Consider the following 27189-nt stretch of genomic DNA (forward strand, 5'->3'; position numbering starts at 1 on the left):
AGGGATGAGAAATACTGGGTGATAAAGGAATCGACAGGATAGATGGATGTATTGAAAAATGTAGGTAGATAGATGGTAGAGATGGATACATGATAATTGATGGATGGATGGATAAATAAGTGTAAATAGGTAAGTAGATATGTAGGTAGGTAGATAGATGATAGATAGCTAGATAGATAGATAGATAGATAGATAGATAGATAGATAGATAGATAGATAGATAGATAGATAGATAGATAGATAGATAGATAGATAGATAGATAGATAGATAGATAGATAGATAGATAGATAGATAGATAGATAGATAGATAGAGTGAGATGATAGATAGATAGATAGATAGATAGATAGATAGATAGATAGATAGATAGATAGATAGATAGATAGATAGATAGATAGATAGATAGATAGATAGATAGATAGATAGATAGATAAATGTAGGTAGATATAGATGAGAAGATGATGGGTGGATAGATAAATGTAGGTATATTAGATTGATACTAGATATAGCAAAATGGAGATAGATAGTGCAACAGAATTATATTTTTGTCTGTCTGTCTGTCCCTGCCAAGAGAAATGAACAATAATGTAAGAAAATGCAGAAAAATCTTCTTTGGCTGGACTTGTTCCCAGTGCATTTTGTCCCAACTCCTTAGCCAGCTCGGCACCAAGCTTGGAAAAAAACATTCCACACGTGTCATCTTCTCGTTATCATCACCACCGTTATTATGTTCTAGCTCAGTGTTTCTCAACCCTGGCCCCTTTAAGGCCGGTGGACTTCAGCTCCCAGAATTCCCTATTCCTCTAACCCCCCCTCCTTCCGCTTTGGAATTCTGGGAGTTAAAGTCCACCCATCTTAAAGCAGCCCAGGTTGAGAAACAGTGTTCTAGTGATAGCTGTAAAAAGTTCCCTAATTAATTAAAACAACAACAACAATAATAATCTGCTTAGGTCCTTGGTAAGGACTCGATAACTATTCAAAAATGCTAAACCCAGTCTGAATATCTGCCTGACTATGTGATGATCAATAATAATATAATACCATTTCCCCAAAAATATGACCTACCCTGAAAGTAAATCCTAGTTTGATTTTTACATGGGCGCCCAATATAAGCCCTACCCACAAAATAAGCCCTAATTAAGATCCTGCCCACTCAAGAATGGACAGGTAAAAATTAAGCTTGGGTGGGGATTGGGGTGGTGGCGGAGCTGCCCTGCAACTTGCCTTTGGACAGTTGTATCCAGGCCTCGCACACCTGCCTTGCCAGCCCATTTCTTCGGCAGCCGGCAAGGCTTTCCTGGAGCTGAGAACAAAGCTCCGGATCGCTCCAGAATTATCAGCTGTTATCGGCTGCAAGAGGCCTTCAGGAAAGCCTTGCCGGCCACAGAAGAAGCTCCTGAAGTCCTCTGACAGCGAAAGGGAGGCTAGTCAGGGGAGGATATCCCCCGAAAATAAGAGCTGGTGCCTTTTTGGGTGGCAAAAAATATAAGACAAGGTCTTATTTTCGGGGAAAGACGGTAATAATAAAGGGAGAGACAGACTCGGGGCTCCGTACCCCTTTTTGTAAACTGGCACAGCAGAGGCCTTTCCTTCTTCGGATCCCCACAGAAACCACAAAGAGCTTTGGAAAGAGTCCTCCCTTTATTTGGGCCCACTGACGGAGCGCTCCGACTTTCGGCAGACATTCAATTCTGCCTCGTGGCCTCTTTCGGGATTCCCCGGAGAAAGAGGCCGGCGCCGGGTCTCCCCGGGGAGCACGGGCAGCGGTACCAGCACCGGTAGGTGAGGAACCAGCACAGGGTGGCGATGGCAGCTCCCACGACTTTGTGGCTGTAGTCGTAGAGGTAAACCACCGTGCACGCTAGCAGAAAGTTCCAGAGGAGGAGGAGGAGGATGTTAAGCAGGAAAATGAGGCGCAGTGGGACTCCGGCGGGGTGGCCCTGTGCCAGGTAACGCCGGAAGATGGCCATCTCCTCTACCATCAGCAGGCAGCAGAAGGTGAGCAGGAAGGTGTGGTCCGAGACGTCGTAGCCGTGCCATTTGTGGCCTTTGTGGAGGCACGTCCACTTGTCCGGCAGGCTGTTAACCAGGATCCCTTCCGGCACGGGGTCGAAGCAGTAGCCGGTTAGGTTCTCAATCAGCAGGAAAGCTTCTGTGGCACCGAGCCAGAGCCCGGCGCCCACTGCCAAGCGGGCCAAGTGGCGGAAGGTGAGCAGGATCTGGTGGGTGGCCAGGTAGACCACGGGAAGGATGAAGCCACCGAGGAAAATGCAGGTCCAGCCCCAGGCAGATCTGACAAATTTTCTGGGGTGAGGAGGGAAAAAAAAGGATGAGGGGTAGGGTGAGAATCGCCGATCTGAATGGAGCCAGGATGAGCGAGAGGGAAACAAGCCAGGATCTGCGCACACTAAGATGGCCACGTTCCACCTGGATGCTTCAAGGATTCCTGGTTCCAGGTAAAACACTGAATTACAGGTAGTCCTGGACTTAACGATCACAATCGCATCTGAAATTTCCATCGCTAAGCGAGATGGGCGTTTAGGTGACGTTTTGGCTCATGTTATCACCTTTCTTGCTGCCGTTGGTAAGAGAATTCACTGCAGTTGTTCTGTTAGTAATACTGTTCAGCTTCCTCGTTAACTTTGCTGGTCGCAAAAGGGGATCGCGTGACCCAGGGGCGCTGCGATCGTCACAAATATGAATCGGTTGTCAAGCGGCTAAATTTGGAGCACATGACCTCTGGGGGAATGTGGCAACCGTTGTTAAATGTGAAAAACGGTCCCTTTTTCTGTGCCGTTGTAACTTTGAACGGTCACTAAATGAACTGTTGTAAGCCGAGGACTACCTGTATAGATTTTTCTTTTCGTTCAATTTATAACGATGCAGCCGGGTGAAAGAATGGCGAGACTTCAGACCCACCAGAGAAGGGATTAAGGGAAAGATATGAACGTTGAAATCAAGGGTACGTAGTCCTCAACTTACAACGAGTGATTTAGCGACTATTTGAAGTTCCAGGGCTATTTATGATCCAATTTCAAAATTCCGATGGCCGGCCACTCCCATCACAACTGGTTTGCATTTATGGCCTTTTGCAGTGTCTCATATTCACCTGATTTACGACATTGTTTTGCTGGAAACTGGCGGTTCCAACACAAAATACCCATGGTGGACAATAGATTTGTTTAACGACCGCCGTATAAAAAAAAATCAAGTGTCACTTAGTTGAGTGGGGGCGGGGGCATGGAAACTGAAGGAATGAATGCATTTTTTAAAAAAATCAGGCATGGTCATTCGGTGATCTGCTTAACGACCAGCATGACTTATGACCTTATTTCAGGGCTCAATTGCAGTCATGAATTGAGGACTACTTGTTGTATCTGTTATATGAAACTGTTAAAGCTGGAAGAATGGATTACAGGTAGTCCTCAAATTACAGCCATAATTGAGCCCCAAATTCCTGTTGCTAAGTGAAATGTTTGTTAAGTGGGGCTTTGCTCTGTTTTACGACTTTTCTTGTCGCAGTTGTTAAGTGAATCACTGCAGTCGTTAAGTCAGTTACACAGGTTAAGTGAATCTGGCTTCTCCATTGACTTTGTCAGGTCACAGAAGGGGGATGGTGGGACCCCGGGATGCTGCAACCGTCATGAGTCAAGCATCTCGATACGGCACAAGCAGCAGCACCAGCTTGGGCAGTGGGCTGGACTAGATGACCTACAAGGTCCCTTCCAACTGTGATTGATTGAATTCTGATCACGCGACCAGGGGAAATGCTGAAACGGTCATTAAGTGCGAAAAACGGTCCTAAGACACATTTTTTTCCCCCCAGCGATGCCGTGAGTTTTAACAGTCACCGAACAAATTGTTGTATAAGTCGAGGACTAGCTGTAACCTTGGGTGACCTTGTGCAAAGATGATTTAGGAATTAAAAAGATGGTAAGATTTTAATTGGAATATGTTTATATATATATTTGAATCGAGAGCCCCCCCGGTTCTCGTTTAGTTATAGAAATCAAATAAAATGTAACCGAGTAAATAAAATTTTAATCGCTTTAATTTCCCTGGAGCTGATCGCAGCTCCCACCACACTCGCCAACCCACCCACTCACCCAAGAAAAAAGAAAAAAAAACACACACACACGCAATCACTCACATGTTAAAGAAGTTGTGATGGTTGGCAAAGATGGCCCGGGGATTGACGTAGAACTGAAGCAGCGGCCCAAAAATGACCACGGAGGCCAGCCACAGGTGGTAAGCGCGACGGAGGCCTGGCACCCCGAGAAGCCAAGCGTACTGGTTGCTCCAGAAAACCACCAGCGCCTGGCCCAGGGATCGGGCCCATCCCGCGCCTGTGGCCAGAAGCGAGAAGGGCTTTTGGGGGCTGTTCTTTCTGCCATGCCCTCCCCTCTTTGGATCAGCCCACCTGAAGGAAGACGCGAAGATGCCCCGGCGGCGAGGAACGAAGGAGAAAAAGAGTCGATGGGAGGGAGTGGAGGCGGAGGGGGGAACCCAACATGTTAAAAATGACGCCCGGCGACAGCTGTGGGCATGTCGCCCGAGCTGGGCTCGAACAACCGAGTGAAGGACACAAGGGCACAAGGATTAGGGGGGACCGGCTGTCCCTTACGGACTTCCGTGGGTGGAGATCAAGGATCGGTTGGCAAGGATCTCAAAAAAAAAAGAACAGAGAGAAAAAAAAAAAGACTGGAAGAAACTTTGAGCCAAAGTTTTGCTCCTTGGTTGAACCCTTTGGGATTTTCTTCTGAGGTCAGAGACCTTATCAAAAGAAAAACAAACCAAAGCAAATTGGTCTCCTCGTCCTAAGAGATCAGGAGTCCTCAAATTATTCTTTCTCTCCCTCCACCCCTCTCTCTCTCCTATCCTTCTGCGCCCCCGCCAAATTTTTATTCCCCGTCAGAGATTGGAAGTGGAGACTCAATCGTTCAGAATAGAGTGGGAAGGGACCTTGTAGGTCATCTAGTCCAACCCGCTGGCCGAGCTGCTGCTTCTTGTGCCATATCCGTCATCAGATGTTGGCAATCCAATTTTGATCAACACCCACACGAAAAAGTGCTTGCTGAGTTTTGTCCAAACCCAGTCCCTTAGATTCTGAATCCATGAGGTTGTTCTTTTTCTGCCTGGACCTCATTTGCCTTCAATCTTTCTCTGGAGGATTAAGTGAAGTAGGCCGTATTTTTCCACAATTCTGAAATATTCTATACTTTTGCTTTTTAATGGTTTTGATTATTTCCTTTGGCTTGCCCAGCTAACCTTATCGCCTTCTCCTTTCCGATTTTGTCAACCCAACTTCTATGTAACAGTCACCGGTCAGTGGTGGGAGATTGTGTGCTTTGCGTGCACAAACAGCTTTCCGAAAACACTTACCGGCTTTGTTACTACTGGGGAGTAACACAGTTGAGGAGTGGCAATCCACTCTGCCCCGCTGAGAGGATATAGGTAAGTAATATTTTTTCGGCCTGTTTGAGGCCAGATGCTTGTTGGAGGTACCGTGCTTCTCCAACAATACGGCCTCCACCAACAGGAAGACACATGTTTTCTAGGCATAAAATCAAATTAAGCCCCTCCCCCCCAAATTTACACCTAGTTTAAAACATGCAAAATGGGGGGAAGGGTGGGGGGTCTTGCTGTTAGGAGCGCCCTGGGGGCAGCAATTCCTCACCACCAGCCGCTCCTAACGGGTGATCGTGGCGAAGCGCAGAGAGCTCCCTACTCCCACCAAACACCTTTGCTGCAGACCAAAGACCTTTGGCACCTGCCGCTGTTGCTTTCCCTTCTGCCCAGTCCGCCGCCACGTTTGGAGCTGCCGCTTCTGTGTTTGGAGCTGCCGCTGTGTTTGGAGTGGCAGCGGCGCTCCAAATGGCGGTGGTGCTCCAAACAGCGGCGGTGCTCCCAACGTGGAAGCGGCAGCTCCAAACGTGGCGGCGGTGCTCCAAACGGCGGCGGCAGCTCCAAACACGGAAGCGGCAGCTCCAAATGTGGTGGCGGACTGGGCAGAAGGAAAGCAACAGCGGCAGGTGCCAAAGGTCTTGGGTCTGCAGCAAAGGTGTTTGGTGAGAGTAGGAGCTCTCTGCGCTTCGCCACGATCACCCGTTAGGAGCGGCTGGTAGAGAGGCTGCCTGTGGGGCGCTCTAGATGAGGATGCAAGGGGGGCGGGAATTAAGTCACCCCGAAAAGACGGCCTAGCCATTTTTTCAGGTCTCAAAAAAAAAAAATAAGGCCCGGCCTTATTATGTGAGAAAGCACGGTAGGAGTTCGTCTAAACCGGTAGAATTCCACCCCTGCATAGAAAAGATGTAGCATCTGACAAGCACTGCGCATGCACACGCCTTCCAGTTGATTTTCGGCCCGTTTGAGGCCTTTTTCGGCCTCAAATACTGGAAGTGATGAAACAGGCCCATTTTTCAGCCTCCAAAGGCTGCAGAGGCTTCCCTTGAGCCTCTGGGAAGCCCAAAAAGGCCTCAAACAGGCCGAAAACCAGCTGGGAGGTGCGCACATGCGCAGTGCAGGTAAGTTTAGCTGAGGCCCGCACAAATGGCTCTGCATGCCACCTGTGGCATGTGTGCCATAGGTTTGCCATCATGGGTTTAGGAACTCCCGCTTTTGGCACACCACACCAGAAAGGTTCATCATCACTGTCCTAGACCATTCCAGACAGATGGCTGCCCAACCTCTTCTTAAAAACCACCAGGGGTGGAGCACCCATGACTTCTGGTGGTAAGCAGTTCCACAGGTTAATTATTCTCACGGTCAGGAAATTTCTCCTTACGTTCTGGGTTGGACCTCTCCTTGATCAGCGGCGCAGAAATCCAAAACCAATCAAATTTCAACCACTTTTTATTTCAGAAAGAAGACAGCTGCTTGCATCACCCCTGAAACAGACAAGGGGGAAGGGAAAGACCCTCCCCTTCTATAAAACCTAGATTTGGAAGGGAGCCTCAGGATGGACCCCCCTCCCCTGTTCCCCCCCAGAAGGCAGGACCCTGGGGAAGGATTGTGAGGAGGAGGGGTGGACTCCTCCTCCAACTAAAACTCCCCCCTGGCTTTCACACGCTTAAAAGCAACACGTAGCTCTTTTCACTCAACCCTTCCATCTATTTATTAAGAACCCCACTCTTCGGGTACCCCAAAAGCCCCTTCTTTGCAAGAGTCTCACTGTTAATATTTACAAAGCAGATGAGACCCCATGTGTGAGGGAAAGAGAGCCGAGGTTAGCCACGCCAGGGTCAGATTGGGGGCATCTTTTAAAGCTAAAGACGGCACCCCACCTTTCCAAGGAGGCCTGGCCCTCAAGAAGAGACAAAATAAGGGGTCCCCCTATTTTGGGGCGCGTTTGACCGAGTATGACGGGGCCGAGGCGAAGAAGACACACCTTCGCCATCTGGGTGAAGAGGAAGAGATTGGCAGCTAGGAAGAAAGCTCAAACTGTCCCTCCAGCCACAAATCTCCAAAAGCCGCTAATGTTTTCATTGTCAACCTAGAAATATCTTGCAAGAATCCCTCTGAGAAAAGAGGGGGAAGCCATTTCAACCAAACCACCCCCACCGGAGGATCTTTGGAACGCACGAGGAATCTTTGGGGGATCTCCATCGCTTGGAAGTCGCCTCGCTATTGCTCAGATCTGGAGGAAAAGTGGATATATATCCCCCCCCGCCGCCCCCAATTCCCTGATAAGCTCCAGACTGAGGCCAAGTCTTAGAAGTTGCCCCCGAAAACTATGGAGGCGCGTTGCCGAGACCGTCTGCAGGGGAGAACCGGCTGCTGGGGTGATTCCCCGTCATGATTCTACGTATCCCCAAAAGGAGGAGGTGTCTCCTTCCAAGGGCCCATCAAGCTTTCCAGCCAGATGTGAATTTCGCTGCCCCCCAATTCCCGGGCCAGCCGTCCCCCGTCCCCCCTCCAACCAGGATCCGTGGGAGGCTCATCTGCAAGGATTCAGAAGCAGCTCAGCAGAGACAAAAGATACCCGGCTGCGTTGTTTGCCGCTTCTTTCCCCTGTGTGATTTTTGTAGCCGTCCTTAGGATCCAACCGGCAGGATGGTTATCTGTGTCCTCAAGCCGATGACACCGGAGGTTTCGGAGACAGAAGATCGGTTCATTTGAGAAGGTGGAAGTCTTTCCGCTGCGCAACCCCCAAACGATTGGCAACGCAAGATGATATTTCCACACACCCCTCGCTCTCAGCCCTGAACGAGCCTCAAACTGGAGAACTGGTGGTGGGGAGGCTACTGGTGTGGGGGTGCTTTTCTCAGGCTGTTGGGAGCTGCTGGGGGTCGCCGAGATCGTCTTCGTTGTACTCTGCTTGGTGATACTCCCAGAGACACACATTTCCATCCCACTGCGAGAGAGAGAGAGAGAGAGAGAGAGAGAGAGAGAAGGGGAGAGAAGGGGAGGGGAGGAGAGAGGGAAGAGAAGAGAGAGAGGGGAGAGGAGAGAAAGGAGGGAAGCGAAGAGAGAGGACAGAATGTGGGTTATTCATTGTTTCTATTCAGGGATTATAGGTAGTCCTTGAATTACGACTTGAATGAAGATGATTAGAATTGAAAGCGACTCACCCTGCTGACTCCGTGACTCAAAGGCCATCCAGAAATAGAACATAGTACAGGTAGTCCTCACCTTATGACCCCAAACAGAGCCCCAAATTTCTGTTTCTAACTTGTTAAGTAAAAGTAAATAAAAGTTGCCTTTTTCCAGTCGCCATTGTTAACTTCAAACTGTCACTAAATGATCAAGTTGTAAGTGGAAGACAGGCTATGTTAGGAATATGAGTCACCTAACAGCTATTTGGGTTAGAAATATATAAACCAGGATAAACATTTTAAAACTGTAAACTTTCAAGAAAATGCAAAACTGTAATTAGGTGTGGTTTCTCAAATGGCCATAAGATGGAGCCAGAAACCTGGTTTGTCTTAGTCTGAGTCTCAGAAGAGAGCGTATCTCTGCTTCTATATGCTTCTTTGGAACATACAGGCTCCAAAGGACTTGGAGCCCCTGGCTGGAAAAAGGCACCTTTCTTAAACTCCTTTGGACAGGTCATAAAATGAAGAAATACAACACAGCAACACTTGTTGTGGCCCACCAGAAGAGCTGGTGGCAGACTCAGACAGTGAGGAGGTTGGGGAGGAACATGGGCCAGTCCTGGAGTCTGGGGAAGGCTCTGAGGAGGGGTCTGCGTCGGAGGCAGAGATGGGGCCAGGGCCGTCCGACATTTCCCAGCTGCCTATGGAGTCAGAGATCAGTGGGGAAGAAGAACAGCTGGAGCCTGTTCCCAGTGTGCGCATGCACAGAGCTGCCAGGAGAAGGGTACAGTTAAGGAACTTGACTCAGGAGTAAAGGCACAGGTGGACGGTGAATGGCCCCTCCCAGAGGGAATAGAGAGGAGCGAAAGGGGGAGTGTTTGCAAGAGACAATTAGTTCAATTCATTAGAGTGAAGATCTGCTCCTGACTTCTTGCCAAGTATTGTCTGCTACAGAGTGGCATATGGAAGATATTGGCCTGGCAGCTCTCCAAGCCTGATAAAAGTCTGTAGTTGTAAAATCTCTTTAAAAGACTGTTGGCTGGGACTTTGCTGGAAAGTTCATTTTAAACTAAATAAAAGAGGTTTTATTGGGATGAGGAGTCAGCTTTGTGCTTTTGGGAAACCGAACACTACTCCCCCACTAAAGGTGAATTCATCCATCCCCGCCACTGGTTCCCGCTACTCACTGAGCTACTAACAATCTTCTCCTCGTACGGATGCCAACTCACATCCCGCACGCAGGCTTGGTGATTGACCAGTTTCTTCACAATGAGGCCGCTCAGGAGATCGTAGACTGACGGGGGGGGGGAGGGGAGGGGAGACAGGTGGGCAAGAGGAAGGAAGAGAGAGGAAGAACATGTAGGATTAAGAGAGCAAGGGGGAGGAAGGAGGGCACCCCTGTTCTGGAGGATGTTGGGGGGAGGGCTCCGAGATTTGATTCTGGGCGAATTGGACTTCCGGCAGGCCAATTAAAAAGACCATCTCTCCAAATGTTCCAGCCATAAATAAAATTGGGTTTTTCCAAGTTCCCACCTGCCCTTTATGTCAGTATAATCTCTGAGAAAAGATGATCAAACTCTTGACTTAAAAGAAGAACTAAGAATATCGAAGAGGAAGTTTTTTATGTGGCTTTACGTTTTTAGCCTGCCACTCCCTTTTGACAAATTCACTTCTTTATTTATTTGGATTTCACCTTTATTATTTTGAAAAGTTACTCAAGGTGATGAATGTGTGCAACACACCATCCTCGTGGTATTTTTTTTCCTACGACAACAAACCTGTGGGGTTAGGTGAGCTCAGAAACAGAGGGACCTGCCCAAAGTGATCTAACCAGCTTTCGTGCCTAAGATGGGATTACAACTCACTGGTACCTGGTGATTGGGCCAAAGTCACCCAGCTCGCTTTCATGGCTAAAAGGGGGACTAGAACTCATGACCTCTTGTTTTTTAGCCTGTTGCCTTAACCACTAGGGGTCTGCGCCAGCAATTCCAAGTGGATACCTGGATCTCCTCTCCTGGCCAATCCCACCCCTCCACTCCACAATGAATTGTTCTATAACTTTTCCTTGCTCTGGCTCCCGAGCCACTTACCTACCACCCGCCCCGTGGAGCAGCCGCTGTAAATGTACTGCTGTCCCGTGCTGTGAGGCGGGGAGAACCGGCAGCGGATTAGGGTGTGCAGGACTCCGTGGCCCCGGTAGGTCATGAGAGAAGTGTCACCTGGAAGTTTTGATTTACGTCGGGCTGGTGAAAGAAAGGATTAGAGATGTCCAACCTGAGCAAGACCGGTGGACTTCGACTCCCAGAATTCCCCGGCCAGCCCTTAGCAGCCCTGAGCTAGATTAAAGTTTCTCTCTCACCGCAGGCTAACATGTCTGTCCGTCCAGAAGATGAATAGTTGTCGGCCACATCTATTCACCTCCGCCCCCTGCCTTTTATCCCCAGAGCTTGGGTGGGGCTTCGCTAGCAGCGGTGGCTCTTCTGTCCCGAGGACCAGCCCATAGATTTCCACTGCTCTCCTCTCCTCTGCCTTCTGACCATCTGTGCGTCAGGCCCTGGACCCGGCTGTTCCTCCTCTTCCTCATCAGCCAATTCCTAGGGGCTATTGACTCTCCATCTGAGGGCTGCCAGAGGGTCCTGGCTCCGCCTCTGTCTGTCTCTCTCTCTCTCTCTCCATTCCCTCTTCCCCCTCGGAGCTCCCAGGTTGGCTTGCTGCTGACCCTGACTCCCATGCCTCCTCTTCCGATTTGGCTGCTGGAAGGACCCGCGGCTGACAAGCCACAACACCTGTATACTCTGCATTCACTCCAACTTGTTGCGTTAAAGGGGGATGGGGTGGCGCATACCTTTTTTGGGCACCTGTTGCCAGCGATAATCCCAGATCTGCTGAGTGACAGCGAGCCGGGATGCTTCGAGGCCCTCCTGGCCCGAGAATTTGCGCATGTCCCACAGCTTAATGGTCTGGTCCTTGGAGTTGGAGATGAGGTACCGAGCGTCTCCCTGAGGGAATAAGAAAACAGCAGCTGAAACAAACCATTTGAATGCCTCCATCCTAAACTTCAAAACAAACTTAAAACTTCTTTAATGGCTGTCTCTAAAGGGCCGCATCTGGGGGAATAAAAGGAACCTTACTTTGGATTTTTCTTTGCTTCCCTGAACGATTCATTCAGTTTTGGAAAGTGTCTTCCAACAGCAGCTATGTTTCCCACTGGTAGGAGGGCTTCAAAAATTTTAGCAACTGGTTCTCTGCCCGGTTGCTGGGTGGGCGTGGCCATAGTGGGCGTGGCCATGTCAACCTCCTGCACCATGATGGGGAGGGGGTGCGTTTTCGCGCTCCTTGGGCTCCAGAGGCTTTCGTTGTGCCTCTGGGAGGACGAAAACGGCCTTCCGGAACACCGGAGTCTCTCTGGAGGCTGGAAACGGGCCCCTTCCGGAGCCTCCAAGAGGTCTGTTTTCACCCTTCCCAAGCATGGGCCACGTGGGGACTTCTGGGAGGGGTGGAGCAGGGCCAGCAAGGGGTGGGAGTTGCCGGTTTGCCGAACTGGCCATAAAATTAGCTACCGGTTCAGTATCCGTTCGCCCAAACCGGGGGTGAACCAGTAGCAGCCCACCGCTGCCCCCCTGGGAGTTTAAAGGAGTTCAACCATTGAGATTCCATGCATGTTTTTTTCTAAAGGAAAATAAATAAACTGGGTTCTGCAGAATCTATGGATGAGATGTTTAAAAGGGAAAGAACCCCAAGGATTTCCTTAAACCAGTTTTCTAGTGACCACCAAATATGGCTGCAAAAGCTTTAGGCCAGGGTGTCGAACCTTGGCCGTGCTGGCTGAGGAGTTCTGGGAGTTGAAGCCAGTAAGTCTTAAAAGTTGCCAAGGTTGGACATTCCCGCTTTAGGCTAAGCAGGAGCTGTGCTCACCTTGCTGTCGATGAAGGTGATACCATCCTGGTGCCCTGCCAAGATCCCCACAGGCTGGGGGTCGTCCTCTCGCATGGTGCGCCGGTCCCACACCTTGCAGATGGCGTCATCGCCTCCCGAGAAGACAATGTGGGAACTGTTGTCTGCAAAAGCGACGGCGTTCACGTCGTCCTCGTGCGCCTCGATCTGTGGGGAGCAAAGAAAACAGAGGGGAGGGAGGGAGGGAGGCGATTTCGGTGGGAGAGCACAGGTAGGCGGCGTATTTCCCAGGTGTGATGGTTTCACCTGCCCCGGAAGGCAGCTAGAGGCCGCATTGGGCAACCCAGAAGGGTTCTGGGGGACCTCCCTCAACACTGCTGGGCACGCAGCTCTGGAGACTCCAGTGAAGCTTCCCTTATCCAGAAGAACAAGCTGGATGTTTGGTCCTTAGGGAAAGAACCGTGCTGGAGCAGTGGCTCCCCAACCTTTCCGGCTCTGTGGTAATGGCACGGAAAGAGCGGATGGGGAAAGAGTGGATGGTTTCATGCGCTAGCGCTCTGTTTTGTGCAAAAGGAGCTTCAGAGTGCTCACGCTCTTGCTTGCCGCTTGTGTGACCCAGTTCTCAATGGGCCACAGACCGGTACCAGTCTGAGGACCGGGCATTGGGGACCCCTGTGCTAAAGGACTCGAAAGTCCCAAGAGGCAACTGAACTTTCTGTTTTTTTCTTTTGAAGGCGTTTCGCTTCTCATCCAAGAAGCTTCTTCAGCTCTGCCTGGATGGTGGAGAATGGAAGGATTTGTACTCCTTGCAGACAGCTGGTCCTTTGCATCCTGTTTGAGAGTCATTGAGGCTGCTTGGAAGTTTGTATTTGGTCCTCAGGGTCACAAGTCCTACCGGGCCGCTGGCTTGCTGGGCGCCGCCATCTTGTTTTGATGAAAAAGTGCTTCCGGTGAGCTTTTCCGGGTGAAAGCTCACCGGAAGCACGTTTTCATCAAAAAGATGGCGGCGCCCAGCTGATGCCGGTACCGGGTGCGGCGCAAAAAAGGTTGGGGATCACTGATCCAGGTCATGGTTGTCCCAAAGGTGCTTTCTCAGGAGGCAACTGGACTTTCTTGTTTGTTTATTTTTGTTTGAAGGCGTTTCGCTCCTCATCCAAGAAGCTTCTTCAGCTCTGACTGGATGGTGGCGAATGGAAGGATTTGTACTCCTTGCAGACAGCTGGTGCTTTGCATCCTTTTACAGAACTGCTGTGAAGTGACTTCCAGAGGGATTGCGGACTGCAGGAGCCATTTGCACTCCACAGTTTCGGATGCGGGCAGCACAGGCTCGTCCACAGATGCCTGCGCCAGTGTTCAGTGGTGAAGGGGCACAGGGCAGAAAGCATCCTGCAGCCAAAAAGGCGCCACACTCATTTGCACCGCTCAGGTGACCCTGATGACAAAAATAAACCTCCAAGCGGCCTCAACGACCCTCCAAAAGGATGCAAAGCACCAGCTGTCTGCAAGGAGGATAAATCCTTCCATTCCCCACCATCCAGTCAGAGCCGAAGAAGCTTCTTGGAAGAGAAGCGAAATGTCTTCAAAAGAAAAGAAAAAAACAACACAGAAAGTTCAGTTGCCTCTTGAAAAAAGCACCTTTGGGACAACTGTGACCTGGATGACTGAGAGTCTCCATAGATATCAACGCCGAGTACCTTAAGCGTCCGCTTATTCTGCTCCATGTCAAACACGTACACACAGCCGTAGTTGGCCCTGTGGAGTGGACAGAGAAGAAAGAATAAAAAGGTCAGTGCGTGGGGTGACACATATATACACACTCACACACACACACACACACACACAGAGGACAGCGAAGGACTTCGGTAACAGCCCTGCACAGGAGAAGAATGAAGCTAGTCCTTGACTTACGACCAGAGTTGAACGGCTAAGGAAGGCAGTTGTTAAAGTGAGTTTTGCCCCTTTACCACCTTCCTCGCCACGGTTGTCAAGCGAATCACTGAAGTTGCTAAGTTAGTAATGGTAGTTGTGAAATGAATCTGGCTTCTCCGTTGACTTTGCTCGTCAGAAGGTCGCAAAGGGGACCACATGATCCCGGGACGCTGCAATGGTCGTAAGTGTGAACCACTGGCCAAGCGTCTGAATTTTGATCGCCTGACCATGGGGGATGCTGCAATGGTCCTAAGGGTGAGTAACCAGTCATATGTCAGAGCCGTTGTAACTTCGAATGGTCCCTAAATGAGTGGTTGTAAGTTGTAGGAGCAGAAATCAAAGCATTTGAACTTAGTCGCGGGGGTGTCGGTTTTTGCCCTTTGGGCTTCCATTGGGCCTTCAAAGCAAATGCCAGAAATGGGGCTTTGGTAGAGCTGGTACACAGAAGGGCATCACTTCTTGGACTCCAAACAGGAGGGGTGGAGAGACAGGGAGGGAGAGGGAGGGAGGGGAGAAAGAAGGAGGGGGAGAGAGGGAGGGAGGGGTGAAAGAGGGAGAAGGAAGGAGGAGAGGGAGGAGGAGAAAGACAGAGGGGAGAGAGGGGGGAAAGAGAAAGGGAGGGGAGAGAGAAGGAGGGAGGGGAAGAGAGACAGGGAGGGAGAGAGGGAGAGAGGGAAGGAGGGGGAGAGAGACATTACAGATGCGGTGGGAGGTGCCCAATGGCAGAACATCGTCAGAAAATTCTTGCCCAGCGGAGGTGAGCTAGAAAATTTCATTTTTCTCCAAAGAAAAGATTTATGCACAATGGGAAAAAGACCATTTCCTGAACGGCCGGCTTACCCGCCGAGCACCTCCCTCCCATCCGAGGAGACCGCCAGGGAAAATACGGCAAAACGGCGTTCGTCGGGCCTGCGAAGAAGAGAAAGATGTTATGCCAGGTGTGGGGTGTGTCTCCGTCATTCAACGGGCCGACCGGGGTGGGGGCGTCTCCTCTTTACCTCAAGTCCAAGGCGGTCTGGGTCTCGCTCTCCCCGTAGATGTTGCAGATGTGAACTAAAGAGAGAAGGGAGCGAGGGCTAGTACGGACTCTCTGGAGGAAGCCTGGTTTCCCCCCTAGTGCCATACAGACTCACTGTAGTCTGACCAGCTGGAGTAGAGGAAGTGGGTCCTGTCAGGAGTGAAGGCTACGTCCAACACGCTCCAGCCGACGTCTCGGGCTTTGACAGTCCGGAAGTTCCGGAAGGATCCATAGGCGCAGTCATATAAGCGGATTCGCTGGTCTGAAAGGGGAGAAAAGGAACATAAAGGAAGATCACAATCTAAAACAGGAATCTTTTGGTTTTGTTTTTTAAAGATTACATCTGGGAGCCTACCTTGACAAGCAGACATAAAAAGTTGTCCATCACGGGAATAGATGCCGCAGAAGGCTTTCTGCAAATAGGTGTCCTTGACGGTCAGGTGATTAGGAAGGAAGCTGGAAAAAGAGCAAGACGTGAGGTATACCGACAATTCTGGCAGAGAGTCTCTTCTAAGACCACTTTCTGTCCGTTTGTTGCCTGAGAATTTACACACACACACACACCCCTCTCAGATGCTTACTGTGATACGATCTGCGAACATTCCCCTGCTGAGAAACTGCTGTTATGGCAAAGACCTCGTTCCCTCTGTGGGAAAGGAAAAAAAAATTACCATTAGATTACATTACACCATCTCACAATCTCTTCTAGTTAGCAGGGAAACAATCCAGGAAATTAAAGTTAGGGCGAGGGTCGATTCTGCCTCGTAGCTTGATGGCAGAGGCCTCTTTTTGTGGGTATCGAAGTAACCCCAGGACATCCATTCTGAATTTGTTTCTTGCCAAAATGAAAGGGTCTGCCCCATGAATAAGGACGTTCACTAGCACCGTGTATTCTGAAGCCCTAAAGTGCCAGAAAGAGCAGATTTGACCAGCAAACTCACAACCTGACTGAGGGAGGGAATATACTGTCCAGATCAGAGGCCCTGCTTCCCTACAAGACCGATTCTAAACGACAGCTTCCTCCTTTTGAAGCTGTTTCCATCTTGTCTATGGAGATTCTTCGTCATCCAGTTCATGGTTGTCCCAAAGGTGCTTCCCCCCACAAACGTTTATTTTTGGAAGATGTTTCGCTTCTCATCCAAAGAAGCTTCTTCAGCTCTGGCTGGCTGGTGGGGGAAATTGAAGGATTTATACTCCTTGCAGAAGAGCTGGTCCTTTGCATTCTTTTAGCGGGTCGTTGAGGCCACCTGGAGGTTTGTCTGTGTCTTTCAGGGTCACCTGAGTGGTGCAAATGGGTGTGGAGCCTTCTTGGAACTGTGGAAAGGACTGTGTTGTAGATTGGAGATAGATAATGTTACATATCCCTTCCCCTCTGTTGAGAGAGGGCCATTCAATTTTGACATAGATGGCCTCTTTAACCCCTCTTTCAAACGACCAGCTGCCTGCAAGGAGTATAAATCCTTCCATTCCCGACCCTCCAGTGAGAGCTGAAGAAGATTCTTGGAGGAGAAGCAAAACGTCTTCAAAGAAAAACCAGAAAGTCCAGTTGTCTCTTGGGGGGGGAAGCACCTTTGGGGCTGTTCCCACCCTGAGCGTTTAAAGTCAGAACGAACCAATTAGTTTCCAGCATTTTAGAACAGCAAAACACAGGATACCTGTCCCAGTAGCTTTGGGATGCTCCGGTCGGGTCGCCCTGGCCTGAGTCGGCCTGTTGCTAACTGGATGCGTGTTTTAATCTCGTGGTGCTCCAGACCCCGAGTGTCTGGTGCCAAATCCACTGCAGAAGATCCAGAGAGAGAGAGAAAGAGACCACCACATATAAAATAACCCTAGGCAAGCTTTTGATGTTTTTTTTTAATGGACATCTACGTAGTTTCGTTTAAGTCTGACACTGTCTGAATGTTGGGCATTGGGCCTGAGGTCTAATTTAAGCGTTTCGATTACAACATCCAGAATTCTAAGATCTAATCTGGCACAGCGAGCTTTTCCTCAAATATGAAGCCTGGACCTTGTTAACGTTTGTCTCCTGCAATTATCTGCGTTATGGAAAAAAAAAACTCTGGACTTCTTGGCGATACCTGGGGGTTTGTACTGATCTCCTAAACGTCCTTCCCAAGCGCTGTCAGTATCGTCGTCAGAATCCGAAACAGCCTGGAACACCCGGGCACTGGCTGTCCCCCCTCCCTGCATGAGGTGAAATTGTCCTCTAGGGAAAGGAGGAAGGAGACAAAGAGCAGCATTAGTCATGACGATTTGCCCACGTACAGGACTATAATCCTTCAAAACCATAGAGTTTGAGCAACGTTTTTTGCTTCCTGTTTTCTCTCCTCCTCCAGTAAGTTTTAACTGAGCACCCATGGGATTATTTCATCTGAAGCAAACACTATTCTGAAGAACTGAAATTAAAGAGAAGAGAAAATGAAAGCACAAATTCAGCCTTCAGAGGCAGAAGGAGTACAATCTGGGTCGTTAGTATTTTTGTATTTATTTGATTTGTCAATCGCTTACAAGACACAGGCATAAGAATAAATATAGTTTTGAATACATGAGATAGATACTTATAAGAAAAAAAGTAGGACAGGGATGGTAGGCACGATTGGTACACTTATGCACGCCCCCTACAGGCCTCTTAGGAAGGAGGTGAGGTCAATAGTAGACAGTCTAAGGTTAAAGTTTTTGGGGTTTGGGGAAGAAACCACAGAGTCAGGTAGAGTATTCCAGACATTGACCATTCTGTTGCTGAAGTCATATTTTCTGCACTCAAGTTTGGTGCGTTTAACCTTGACTTTGTATCTATTGTGTGTTCTTGTATTGTTATGATTGAAGCTAAAGTATTGATTTGCAGGTAGGACATTGCAATGTATGATTTTATATACTATATTTAGATCTAACCGGAGGCGGCGTAGTTCTAGGTTTTCTAGGTCTAGAGTTTCAAGTCTGGTGGCATAAGGTATTCTGCAATGAGTAGAGGAGCGGAGAACTCTTCTTGTGAAATATTTCTGGACTTTCTTAACTGTGTTAATATCAAATACATGATATGGGTTCCAGACTGATGAGCTGTATTCAAGTATAGGTCTAGCAAATGTTTTGTATGCTCTAGTTAGTAGTGTAATATTAACAAAGAAGCTACGCAGGATTAGATTAACAACGCTTAATGCCTTTTTGGCTATGTAGTTACAGTGGGCTCTAGCACTTAGGTCATTAGAGATGAGTACTCTAAGGTCCTTGACAAAGTTTGGATCATCAACAAGGTCTTGACTATTTGGCTTGTCTTTTATTTTCTGGTTTTTTCTGCCAATATGTAAGACATATGTATCATATCGTTCACTGAGTTTTGAGTCTTCCGAGTTTTCAGACTCATCCTTCAGGGAATTTTTCTCTACCAGAATGTAGAGATGTCTACATTCCAGTAGAGAGAAGTTTACAAGACAAATATTATTCTCCACATGAAGTTCAGGCACTTAAAATGGAAGCTGGCCTCCAACTTTCTACAGGGATATAAATCCACGACTGCGAATTGGAAAAAGAGGGAATTATCCTTATTTATTGAGTGCCTTGTAGCACAAACTGCTTTTGAGCCCTGCTCAGAAAAGTCATGGCCAGCGATTGAACGCACAAAAAGTTTTCTTGACAGAATGGTAATCAAGGGGAAAATATTTTTGGATTTGCATGAGCAATCAGCTGCTTCAGTTCCTAAATATCACAGGTTGAAAAGACAGAGAGGATAGCTGAGATCTTTCCAACTACCAAGATCAGGAAAGGAAACAGTTTAGAGAAATGCCGAACACAAATGTCTTTCTTCTCAGTCTGGCCACCCTGTCCACAAGGAATGGTCCTATTTCCCCTTTCATAGGTACTTGATCCCTTGGTCTTTCAAAAATGCAAGAGTGGGTACAAAGGCACCACCACAAATTCTTCCTTCACAGGAAAATGTAACAATGTTAAGGGCTTGATGATGACTGAGGTGCGTAACCACTGCAAATAACAGAACAACTGAATGAAAAACTGGTGGTGACCTTCTATTGCTGCACCATAGAGAGTATCTTAACGTACTCCACCTCTATGGTTTGCCAATTGCAGATAGGCAAGCACTATTTAACATCATTAAGGGTTAACACCATTGCCCAGAAGATCATTGGTTGCCCTCTCCCCTCTTTGGAAGAGCTTCATAGCTCCCGTTGCCATAAGAAAGTTCAAAACATTCTCAAAGATCCATCTCATCCTCGGAACCCCTTTTTTGAACTATTTATTACCATCTGGCAGATGGTACAGAATAATAATAAAAGCAAGGACAAATAGGCTGAAAAACAGCTTCTATCCCAGGGCAGAGAAGCTCTTTTTAATTCTACTATATAGTGCAGTGTTGGTGCAGTGTCAGGGATTTTCAGTTCAATGTGTGGAGGGTGAAGGATGTGTGTTTGTGTTTATTTTCATGGTCATGATGTGCACTGAATCGATGGTGTTTGATTTTGTTGTTGTATGAGGTGCAATGACAATAAACTAACTAACCTGGCATAAACACGATTGGCTTCTGGTGGGAGTCCAACCCAACAATTAGGAGAACAGTTAAATCTAAGTCACGATTCTTGTGACCATCATGAATTCCTTTTATGATTTATGTGTTTTATGGGATCCTCACACACAATCCTCATTCAGGTTCAGCCAAGAGTATGAAGTGCACCCTTTAATTCCTTGTGGGAAATATTTGGTGTGGGTAATCCTTGATTTTTGACCCGAATGTACCCCTACTGGGTCTTGCCCCATTTTATCACCTTTCTTGCCCGAGTTGTTAAACGAATCACTGCTGGATCACACAGGTGTCAAAGTTATTAACATAGTTAACAAATCTGACTTGACTAGTCAGAAGGTCACAAAACGCGACCGTATGACCCAGGACACTGCAGCGTCATAAATAGGAGTCAGTTGCCAAGCGCCTGCATTTTGATCACATGACCGCAAGGGATGCTGCAACGGTCACGTGAAAAAAAATAATAGTCGTTTAAGTCACTTTTTTTCAGTCCCGTCATAACTTTTAAGTCATTAAATGAATGGTTGCAAACTGAGGACTACCCACAATGGAACCCAGCAGAAGCAACATTGGTTTTTTTAGTGAGAGTGCATCCCCACAGTGAAGAGGACAGTTAAACCTAAGTCACGACTCTTACATTACTGAAGGAAATAAATATTAAGTTACTCTTTTATAATAGAATTAGAAATATTAAGGGCATTATTAAGCTGTGTTGTCTTTGTTGCTGTGTCCTAACCACAAAGTATGTTCAGTTAAACAAAAAGTGCTGGATGGTTGCAGGCTTCTTAGAAGACAGGAACATTGCCAAGGCAAGGCCACTGGCAATAAAACAGGCAGATATGAACATCCGCCCAAAGCTAAGCTACAAGTAAACAAGATAAGATATCCTGTGCCTAGGAAGAAACTGTCAAGCTGATTCTTATACTATAACTTAAGAGATAATAAGGGAAGTGGGGAGGGCTTCTTAGGCGTGGAGTACATTGTGTAGAGCAAGAGTCTTTCAAACTTGGCAAGTTTAAGACTTGTGGACTTGAACTCCTAAAATTCCTGAGCTAACATGACTGGAGGAGGAATTCTGGGAGTTGAAGTCTTAAAGCTGTCAAGTTTGAAGACCCCTGGTGTAGAGTGTATAAAATGTATTGTTTGACCATTAGATCTTGCTCTTTGAATTGTGAACCAGACCTGTCTCTGTATTGTGATTATTAAATAATTCGGGTCTTACCTCACATTACCCTGTATTCCTTCCATGATTTACAGGTAATCAATCACAATTTAGAGTTTTCCAGGAAAGTCTCATGAGGCTCCACATAAAATAATTTTAGATTCCACTTACTGAGTCAATCTCCACCCAGACTATCACTAGTTCACATGAGAAGAATATTATTTTCTCTGCAATTTCTGCCTGGACAGGACTCCTTAGACTTAGAAGAAAGGCCTGTTCCTTGGTCTCCTTAAAGGATGCCCTACCCACATCCTCATGTGGTGAAGGATAAGGAAGAGCACCCCTCACCCGAGAGCATCTATGGAGATTCTCAACCATCCAGGTCATGGTTGTCCCAAAGATGCTTTTTCCAAAAGATAACTGGATTTTCTTGTTTTGTTTTTTTTTTTCATTGCAAACATTTCGCTTTTCGTCCAAGAAAATTTTGAACTATTACCATCTGGCAGACGGCACAGAACAATAATAAAAAGGACAAATAGGCTGAAAAACAGCTTGTATCCCAGAGCAGCTCTTTTGAATTCTGCTGTATAGTGCAGTGTTGGTGTGGTGTCAGGGGTTTTCGGTTCCATGTGTGGAGGGTGAAGGAGGTGTGTTTGTGTTTTAGTTTCATGGTCATGATGTGTACTGGTATTTGATTTTGTTGTACGAGGTGCAAGGACAATAAACTAAAGAAGTTTCTTCAATTGTGGGAACACAGCCATTGCTTTGCAGGATGCCTAAGCATCTCTTCCCAGAAGTTCTTACGCTCTCAGAATGTCCTTCTGTTTTACTAGATTACAGTGCCCTTACTCTACAGCCAACGTGTCCAATATATTTGGAAGAATCCCAACAGGGGAATCTGCAGCAAAAATATCCATGCATTTGCTGGGTATGTATAACAAGCTCAGGTGCCAGCGTGACACCAAGGAGCTAACTGTGTATGAAATAAATGTACTTCACAGTGCTCAAAGTTTCACAACTGCTGCTCTATTGCAGTATTTCTTCAACCGTGGCCACTTTGAAGGGTGTGGACTTCAACTCTCAGAATTCTCTGTCCAGCCTGAGTGGACTTCAAATGTTTTTTCCAACTGGACTTTCTTGTTTTTTTATTTCTTTGAAAGCATTTTTTTTCTCATCCAAGAACTGAAGCTTCTTCTTATTCATCACTCTGCTAAACAACTAATTCCCACAGCACTTTTGTGCTTTAGGATATCTAACGATATAGTAGGGCTGTATTACTACCATGTTTCCCTAAAAATAAAACCGGGTTTTATATTAACTTTTGCTCCAAAAGACGCATTAGGGCTTATTTTCCGGTTAGGTCTTATTTTGGGAAAAATACGGATCTAAATGCATCCACCTAGCCGACAATCTTGACTGTGGGTAGGGTAGGGCTTACATTGTGAGCATCCTGAAAAATCATGCTAGGGCTTATTTTCCGGTTGGGTCTTATTTTCAGGGAAACAGTATTATCCTTCTCATCTTTTTTATTACCTATTCTTTTAGCATCTTATGTCTACCACTTTGTTGTTCGATCTTATGATTTAGGTTGTTTTTATTTACCATAGTATTTTACGACTATCCCTTTGCATTTGTATCTTATGATTTATGGTGACTGTATTTTAGGATGGTGATTTTATGAGTTATCACTTTGTTGCTTGCATGTATACTGAGAGTGTCTGTGGAAATTCTCAATCATCCAGTCACGGTTGTCCCAAAGGTGCTTTTTTTTTCAAGAGGCAACTGGATTTTATGGAAAGTCTAGTTGCCTCTTGGGAAAAAAGCACCTTTGGGGAGAGCTTCTTCACCGGAGAAAAATTCCTTTTGTGTCCAATCACACTTAGCCAAGACAGAATACTATTCTACAGGCAGTCCCCAACTTATGACCACAATTGAGCTCAAAATTCATGTTGCTAAGTGAGTTTATGAAATGAGCTTTGCCCCATCTTACCTTTCTTGCCGCAGTTGTTAAGCGAATCACTGTAATTGTTAAGTTAGTAACCCTGGTTGTTAAGTGAATCTAGCTTCCCCCATTGACTTTGCTTGCCAAGAAGGTCACAAAAAGTGATCACATGACTCCAGGGCAGCCGCAACCATCATAAATAAAAATCGTTTCCCGAACTTCTGAATGTAAATCATGTGACCAGACAGATGCTGCAACGGTCGTAAGGGTGAAAAACAGTCATAAGCCCCGTTTTCAGTGATGTTGTAACTTCAAATGGTCACTAAACAGTTGAAAGTCAAGGAGCACCCTAGAGGTAGTCCTCAACTTACAATCGTCTATTTAGTGACCGTCTGAAGTTACATCATTGAAAAAAGTGACGACCATTTTTTACAATTACGATTGCTGCACCATCCCCGCGGTCATGTGATTTACCTTGGGAGGCTCGATGACCAGCTCACATTTATGACGGTTGCCGTGTTCCAGAGTCACATCTCCTTTTTGCGACTTTCTGAATCAATGAGTAATCCAGAATCACTTAATCGCCAGGTAACTCATTCAACCGTGGCAGCGATTCACTAAAACAAATGTGGCAAGAAAAGTCACACAATAGGGCACTTAATAAAATAACAGAATTGGAAGGGACCTTGGAGGTCTTCTAGTCCAACCCCCTGCTTAGGCAGAAAACCCTATACAATTCCAGACAAATGGTTATTCAATCTCTTCTTAAAAACTTCCAGTGTTGGAGTGTCTGGAGGCAAGTTGTTCCACTGATTGGTTGTTCTAACTGTCAGGAAATTTCTCCTTAATTCCAGGTTGCTTCTTTCGTTGGTTAGTTTCCATCCGTTGCTTCTCGTCCTGCCCTCAGGTGCTTTGGAGAATAGCTTGACCCCCTTTTTTTGAGGCAGCCCCTCAAATATCGGAACATTGCTATCATGTCTCCCCTAGTCCTTCTTTTCAGAATAACAGAGTTGGAAGGGACCTTTTGAGGTCTTCTAGTCAAACCCCTGCTTAAGCAAGAAAACCCTATACCAGTGTTGGCGAACCTTTTTGACACCAAGTGCCGAAACAGAAGCATGCACGCATGAGAGAGCGCCGGATACTGGAAGAGCTGAGCCTCCAGTTTCCAGCACCCACATGTGCACCAGCCACTCGGTCTTCCGGGTTCTGGCACGCATGCACACGCGAAAACCAGCTGCCTGGCGCACATGCATGCGCCTGAACCCAGAAGAGCAATGGGCGACGGCTGGCGTGCCCGGAGAGATGGCTCTGCATGCCACTTCTGGCACACGTGCCGTAAGTTCACCATCACGGCCCTAGACCATTTCAGACAAATGGTTATCCAATCTCTTCTTAAAAACTTCCAGTGTTGGAGCATCCACAACTTCTGGAGGCAAATGTTCCACTTGTTCTGACTGTCAGGAAATTTCTCCTTACTTCTAGGTTGCTCCTCTCCCTGATTAGTTTCCACCCATTGCTTCTTGTCCTGCCCTCAGGTGCTTTGGAGAATAATTTGACCCCCTCTTCTTTGGGGCAGCTTCCCAAATATTGGAACTTTGCTATCATGTCCCCCAATTAGTCCTTCTTTTCATCAAACGAGACAAATCCCAGTTCCTGCAACCGTTCCTCATATGTTTTAGCCTCCAGCCCCCTAATCCTCTTTGTCGCTCTTCTCCACACTCTTTAATAAATGGACATTAATCCCTGAACAACCTACATTGTGGTAGCTTCACTGCGGTCGTAAGTCGAAGACCACCTGCATCCTTATCCGTGGGATGAGAAGCGAAAGGTTTTCCAAGGAAAGAAAGCAAGGAAGTCCAGATTCCTTTAGGGATCTTCACCTGGGGGGTTGATCCCCCCCCCCCCAAGACAGGGATCTGACAGTGGGGGGAAAAGGAGGGAGGCGGGAGGAGGTGGAGTTACCTGCGCAGTAGATATGCCAGTACCTGGGCCAGATCCACATCCTCGTCCTCGTCTTCGCTCCTCAGGATGCCAGAGTCCCTCCGAGACCAGCTGCCTTGGTTCTCCCGGCCCCCTGAGCCAGCGTTGCTACTGCTGCGGGAGCCCATAGCTTAGGACATTCTCCAGCTTGGCCCAACACTCACACTGCCCCTCCTGGCGTTCAGAAAGGAGATGGTTGTGAAAGAGGAGGAGGAGGAGACAGGGCGGCCTTCCTCCAAGCCCATCCTAGTCTCTTTCTTAATAAGGACTAGCACTTTGGGAGTGACTTCAGGAGGGTCCCTGTTCTGGCCCCCACACCCCACCCTGCCATACCCGTGTTCAAATCCCAGCATTCAAGGCTGACGGGCTCCCCTAAGTAAACAACCCTCATTCCTGGGGGGCCTCTCAGGGGCAATTGCCCCCTCTCTAACCTTTCACCTACGTTCAACAGCACACCCCACTCAACGAATCGAAAACCAGGTTGTTTAGAACGTGGCCAGCAATTCGCCAATGGGAGACGCCCTCGGGCCACGCTCCTCCAATCAGCGCGCGCCATATTGGGGGCTTGCCCGGCTGCCCCTTCTTGTCCGCGTTGTTTTTGTTTTTATTTTAGGGCGCCCTCATGCTGTTTCCCCCCTTCGACCACTCACCCCCTCCTCGGGGTAGTTTTAGTCGGCCAATAAAATGCCTCCCGCTCTTCCTTTGGCTGCTTTCTCCTCTATCACCACCCGCGTTGAGCGCGAGAACCTCCTCACCCTCTTCACGGTCGGAGTGCGAGGCCTTGTTTACATCTTAGAGTGCTGCCGCTTGAACCCGTCTGGAGGGGGCGGGGCGGGGCGGGGCTAGCCGGCTGCGAAGATGATTAGCCGCCACTTGATTCACGTGGTTCACATCAGGCTTTAAAATGGGGACTGCCCTGCTTTGATTGGTTGCTATGACCTTTCCTCCTCCCGCCCCCTCTGTAAACTAAGTGATAAGGTAAAACGCGTCACCGCTTTGGGTGCAAAATACGGACGGAAGGCGGGCGATGGGCGGGGATGTTGCTGTCGGATTGGCTTTCTTGAGTTTGACCGACAGCTTCCGTGGAAACGCTGTAGTCGGAGAAATAGGTAGGAGGTGGGCTCTAGGGGAACTTTCTCGCTCTTTCATTGGACAATAGTGAGTCAGGTGACGTTGTGGCGGTTGTTGATAAAACTCTTATCAGGGAAGCATACCGTCATTATTAGCTGCTTACGTATTTAAATATCTTTTAAATTGCAATAAATATTTCTCAACCTTGGCAACTTTAAGAAGGGTAGACTTCAATTCCCAGAATTCTCCATCCATCATGAGTAGACTTCAATTCCCAGAATTCCTCAACTAACCATGCTTGCTGAGGAATCCTGAGAGTTGAAGTCCTCTCACGCTGGCTGAGGAATTCTGGGAGCCGAAGTCCACACCAAAGTTGCCAACAACCATTGCAACAGAGGAGCACAAAATTGTGAAACTTTACAAATTGTGCATTCGTGATGTACACACTTAACTCCTTGATGCCATGCTGGCACTCAAGTTTGTTATACATATCCAGCAAATGCTGGATGGACATGGACATTTTTGCTGTAATTTTCCCCCATTGGAATTCTCCAAATGTTTTGGATGCCTTGGCTGTGGATTAAGGGTGTTGTAGTCCCATAGAATCGAAAGACATCCTGAGTATATGAGAGCTTCTGGGAAAAGATGCTTAAGTATACTGCAAAGCCCATGCAACACAACTCGACCAGGGCAAAGCAATAGACGCAATCTACATAGACTTCTGTAAAGCCTTTGATTCAGTGGTACACGACAAACTACTCCTAAAAATAAAATCCTATGGTATCTCTGGACAACTGAATAACTGGATAGAAGCATTCCTGGCAAACAGACAACAAATGGTCAAAATCGGGAGCGTCCTATCAAATCCAGTACCTGTCAATAGTAGTGTCCCCCAGGGCAGTGTTCTAGGACCAACTCTCTTCATACTCTACATAAACGACCTCTGTGATCATATTAAGAGCAATTGCGTTCTTTTCGCTGATGATGTAAAGCTGTTCAATACCACAGACAATACTGCTACCCTACAAAAAGATCTTGACTATGTATCAGAATGGTCAAACAAATGGCAACTTCAAATCTCAACAAATAAATGCTCTGTCTTACATATTGGCAAAAAAATCAGAAAATAAAA

At 47.5% G+C, this 27189-nt stretch overlaps 2 protein-coding genes across 6 annotated transcripts; both read right to left on the reverse strand.

Annotated features, from left to right (window-relative positions):
* Nucleotides 1-1621: 1621 nt before the first annotated feature.
* On the reverse strand, nucleotides 1622-4598 carry FITM1 (fat storage inducing transmembrane protein 1; the record flags this gene model as incomplete). The annotated part of the gene is made up of 2 exons (XM_026683100.2): nucleotides 1622-2303; nucleotides 4150-4598. Coding segments are annotated over 2 exons (1068 nt in total), but the record flags the coding sequence as incomplete, so codon positions are not given.
* Nucleotides 4599-6833: 2235 nt separating this feature from the next.
* DCAF11 (DDB1 and CUL4 associated factor 11) lies at nucleotides 6834-25888 on the reverse strand. 5 transcript variants are annotated; one of them, XM_087945619.1, is made up of 16 exons: nucleotides 25742-25839; nucleotides 24992-25160; nucleotides 23481-23623; nucleotides 17453-17580; nucleotides 17030-17151; nucleotides 15956-16020; nucleotides 15730-15830; nucleotides 15490-15636; nucleotides 15355-15409; nucleotides 15197-15265; nucleotides 14122-14179; nucleotides 12449-12634; nucleotides 11379-11532; nucleotides 10624-10776; nucleotides 9721-9827; nucleotides 6834-8352 (listed from the first exon to the last, which is right to left on the reverse strand). In XM_087945619.1, exons 4-16 carry the CDS (start codon nucleotides 17562-17564, stop codon nucleotides 8263-8265), a joined length of 1419 nt encoding a protein of 472 aa, XP_087801745.1. In that variant the 5' UTR covers nucleotides 17565-17580; nucleotides 23481-23623; nucleotides 24992-25160; nucleotides 25742-25839; the 3' UTR covers nucleotides 6834-8262. The 5 variants fall into 5 exon arrangements, with proteins under 5 accessions (XP_087801745.1, XP_026538845.1, XP_026538846.1 ...); XM_026683060.2 differs by lacking the exon at nucleotides 23481-23623 and having other exon boundaries at nucleotides 24969-25160; nucleotides 25742-25888; XM_026683061.2 differs by lacking the exon at nucleotides 23481-23623 and having other exon boundaries at nucleotides 25637-25842.
* Nucleotides 25889-27189: the final 1301 nt, after the last annotated feature.

Source organism: Notechis scutatus, chromosome Z, assembly GCF_049901735.1.
Source record: "Notechis scutatus isolate UNSWTSFEM ecotype Mainland chromosome Z, rNotScu1.2, whole genome shotgun sequence".
Classification (NCBI taxonomy): Eukaryota; Metazoa; Chordata; class Lepidosauria; order Squamata; family Elapidae; genus Notechis; species Notechis scutatus.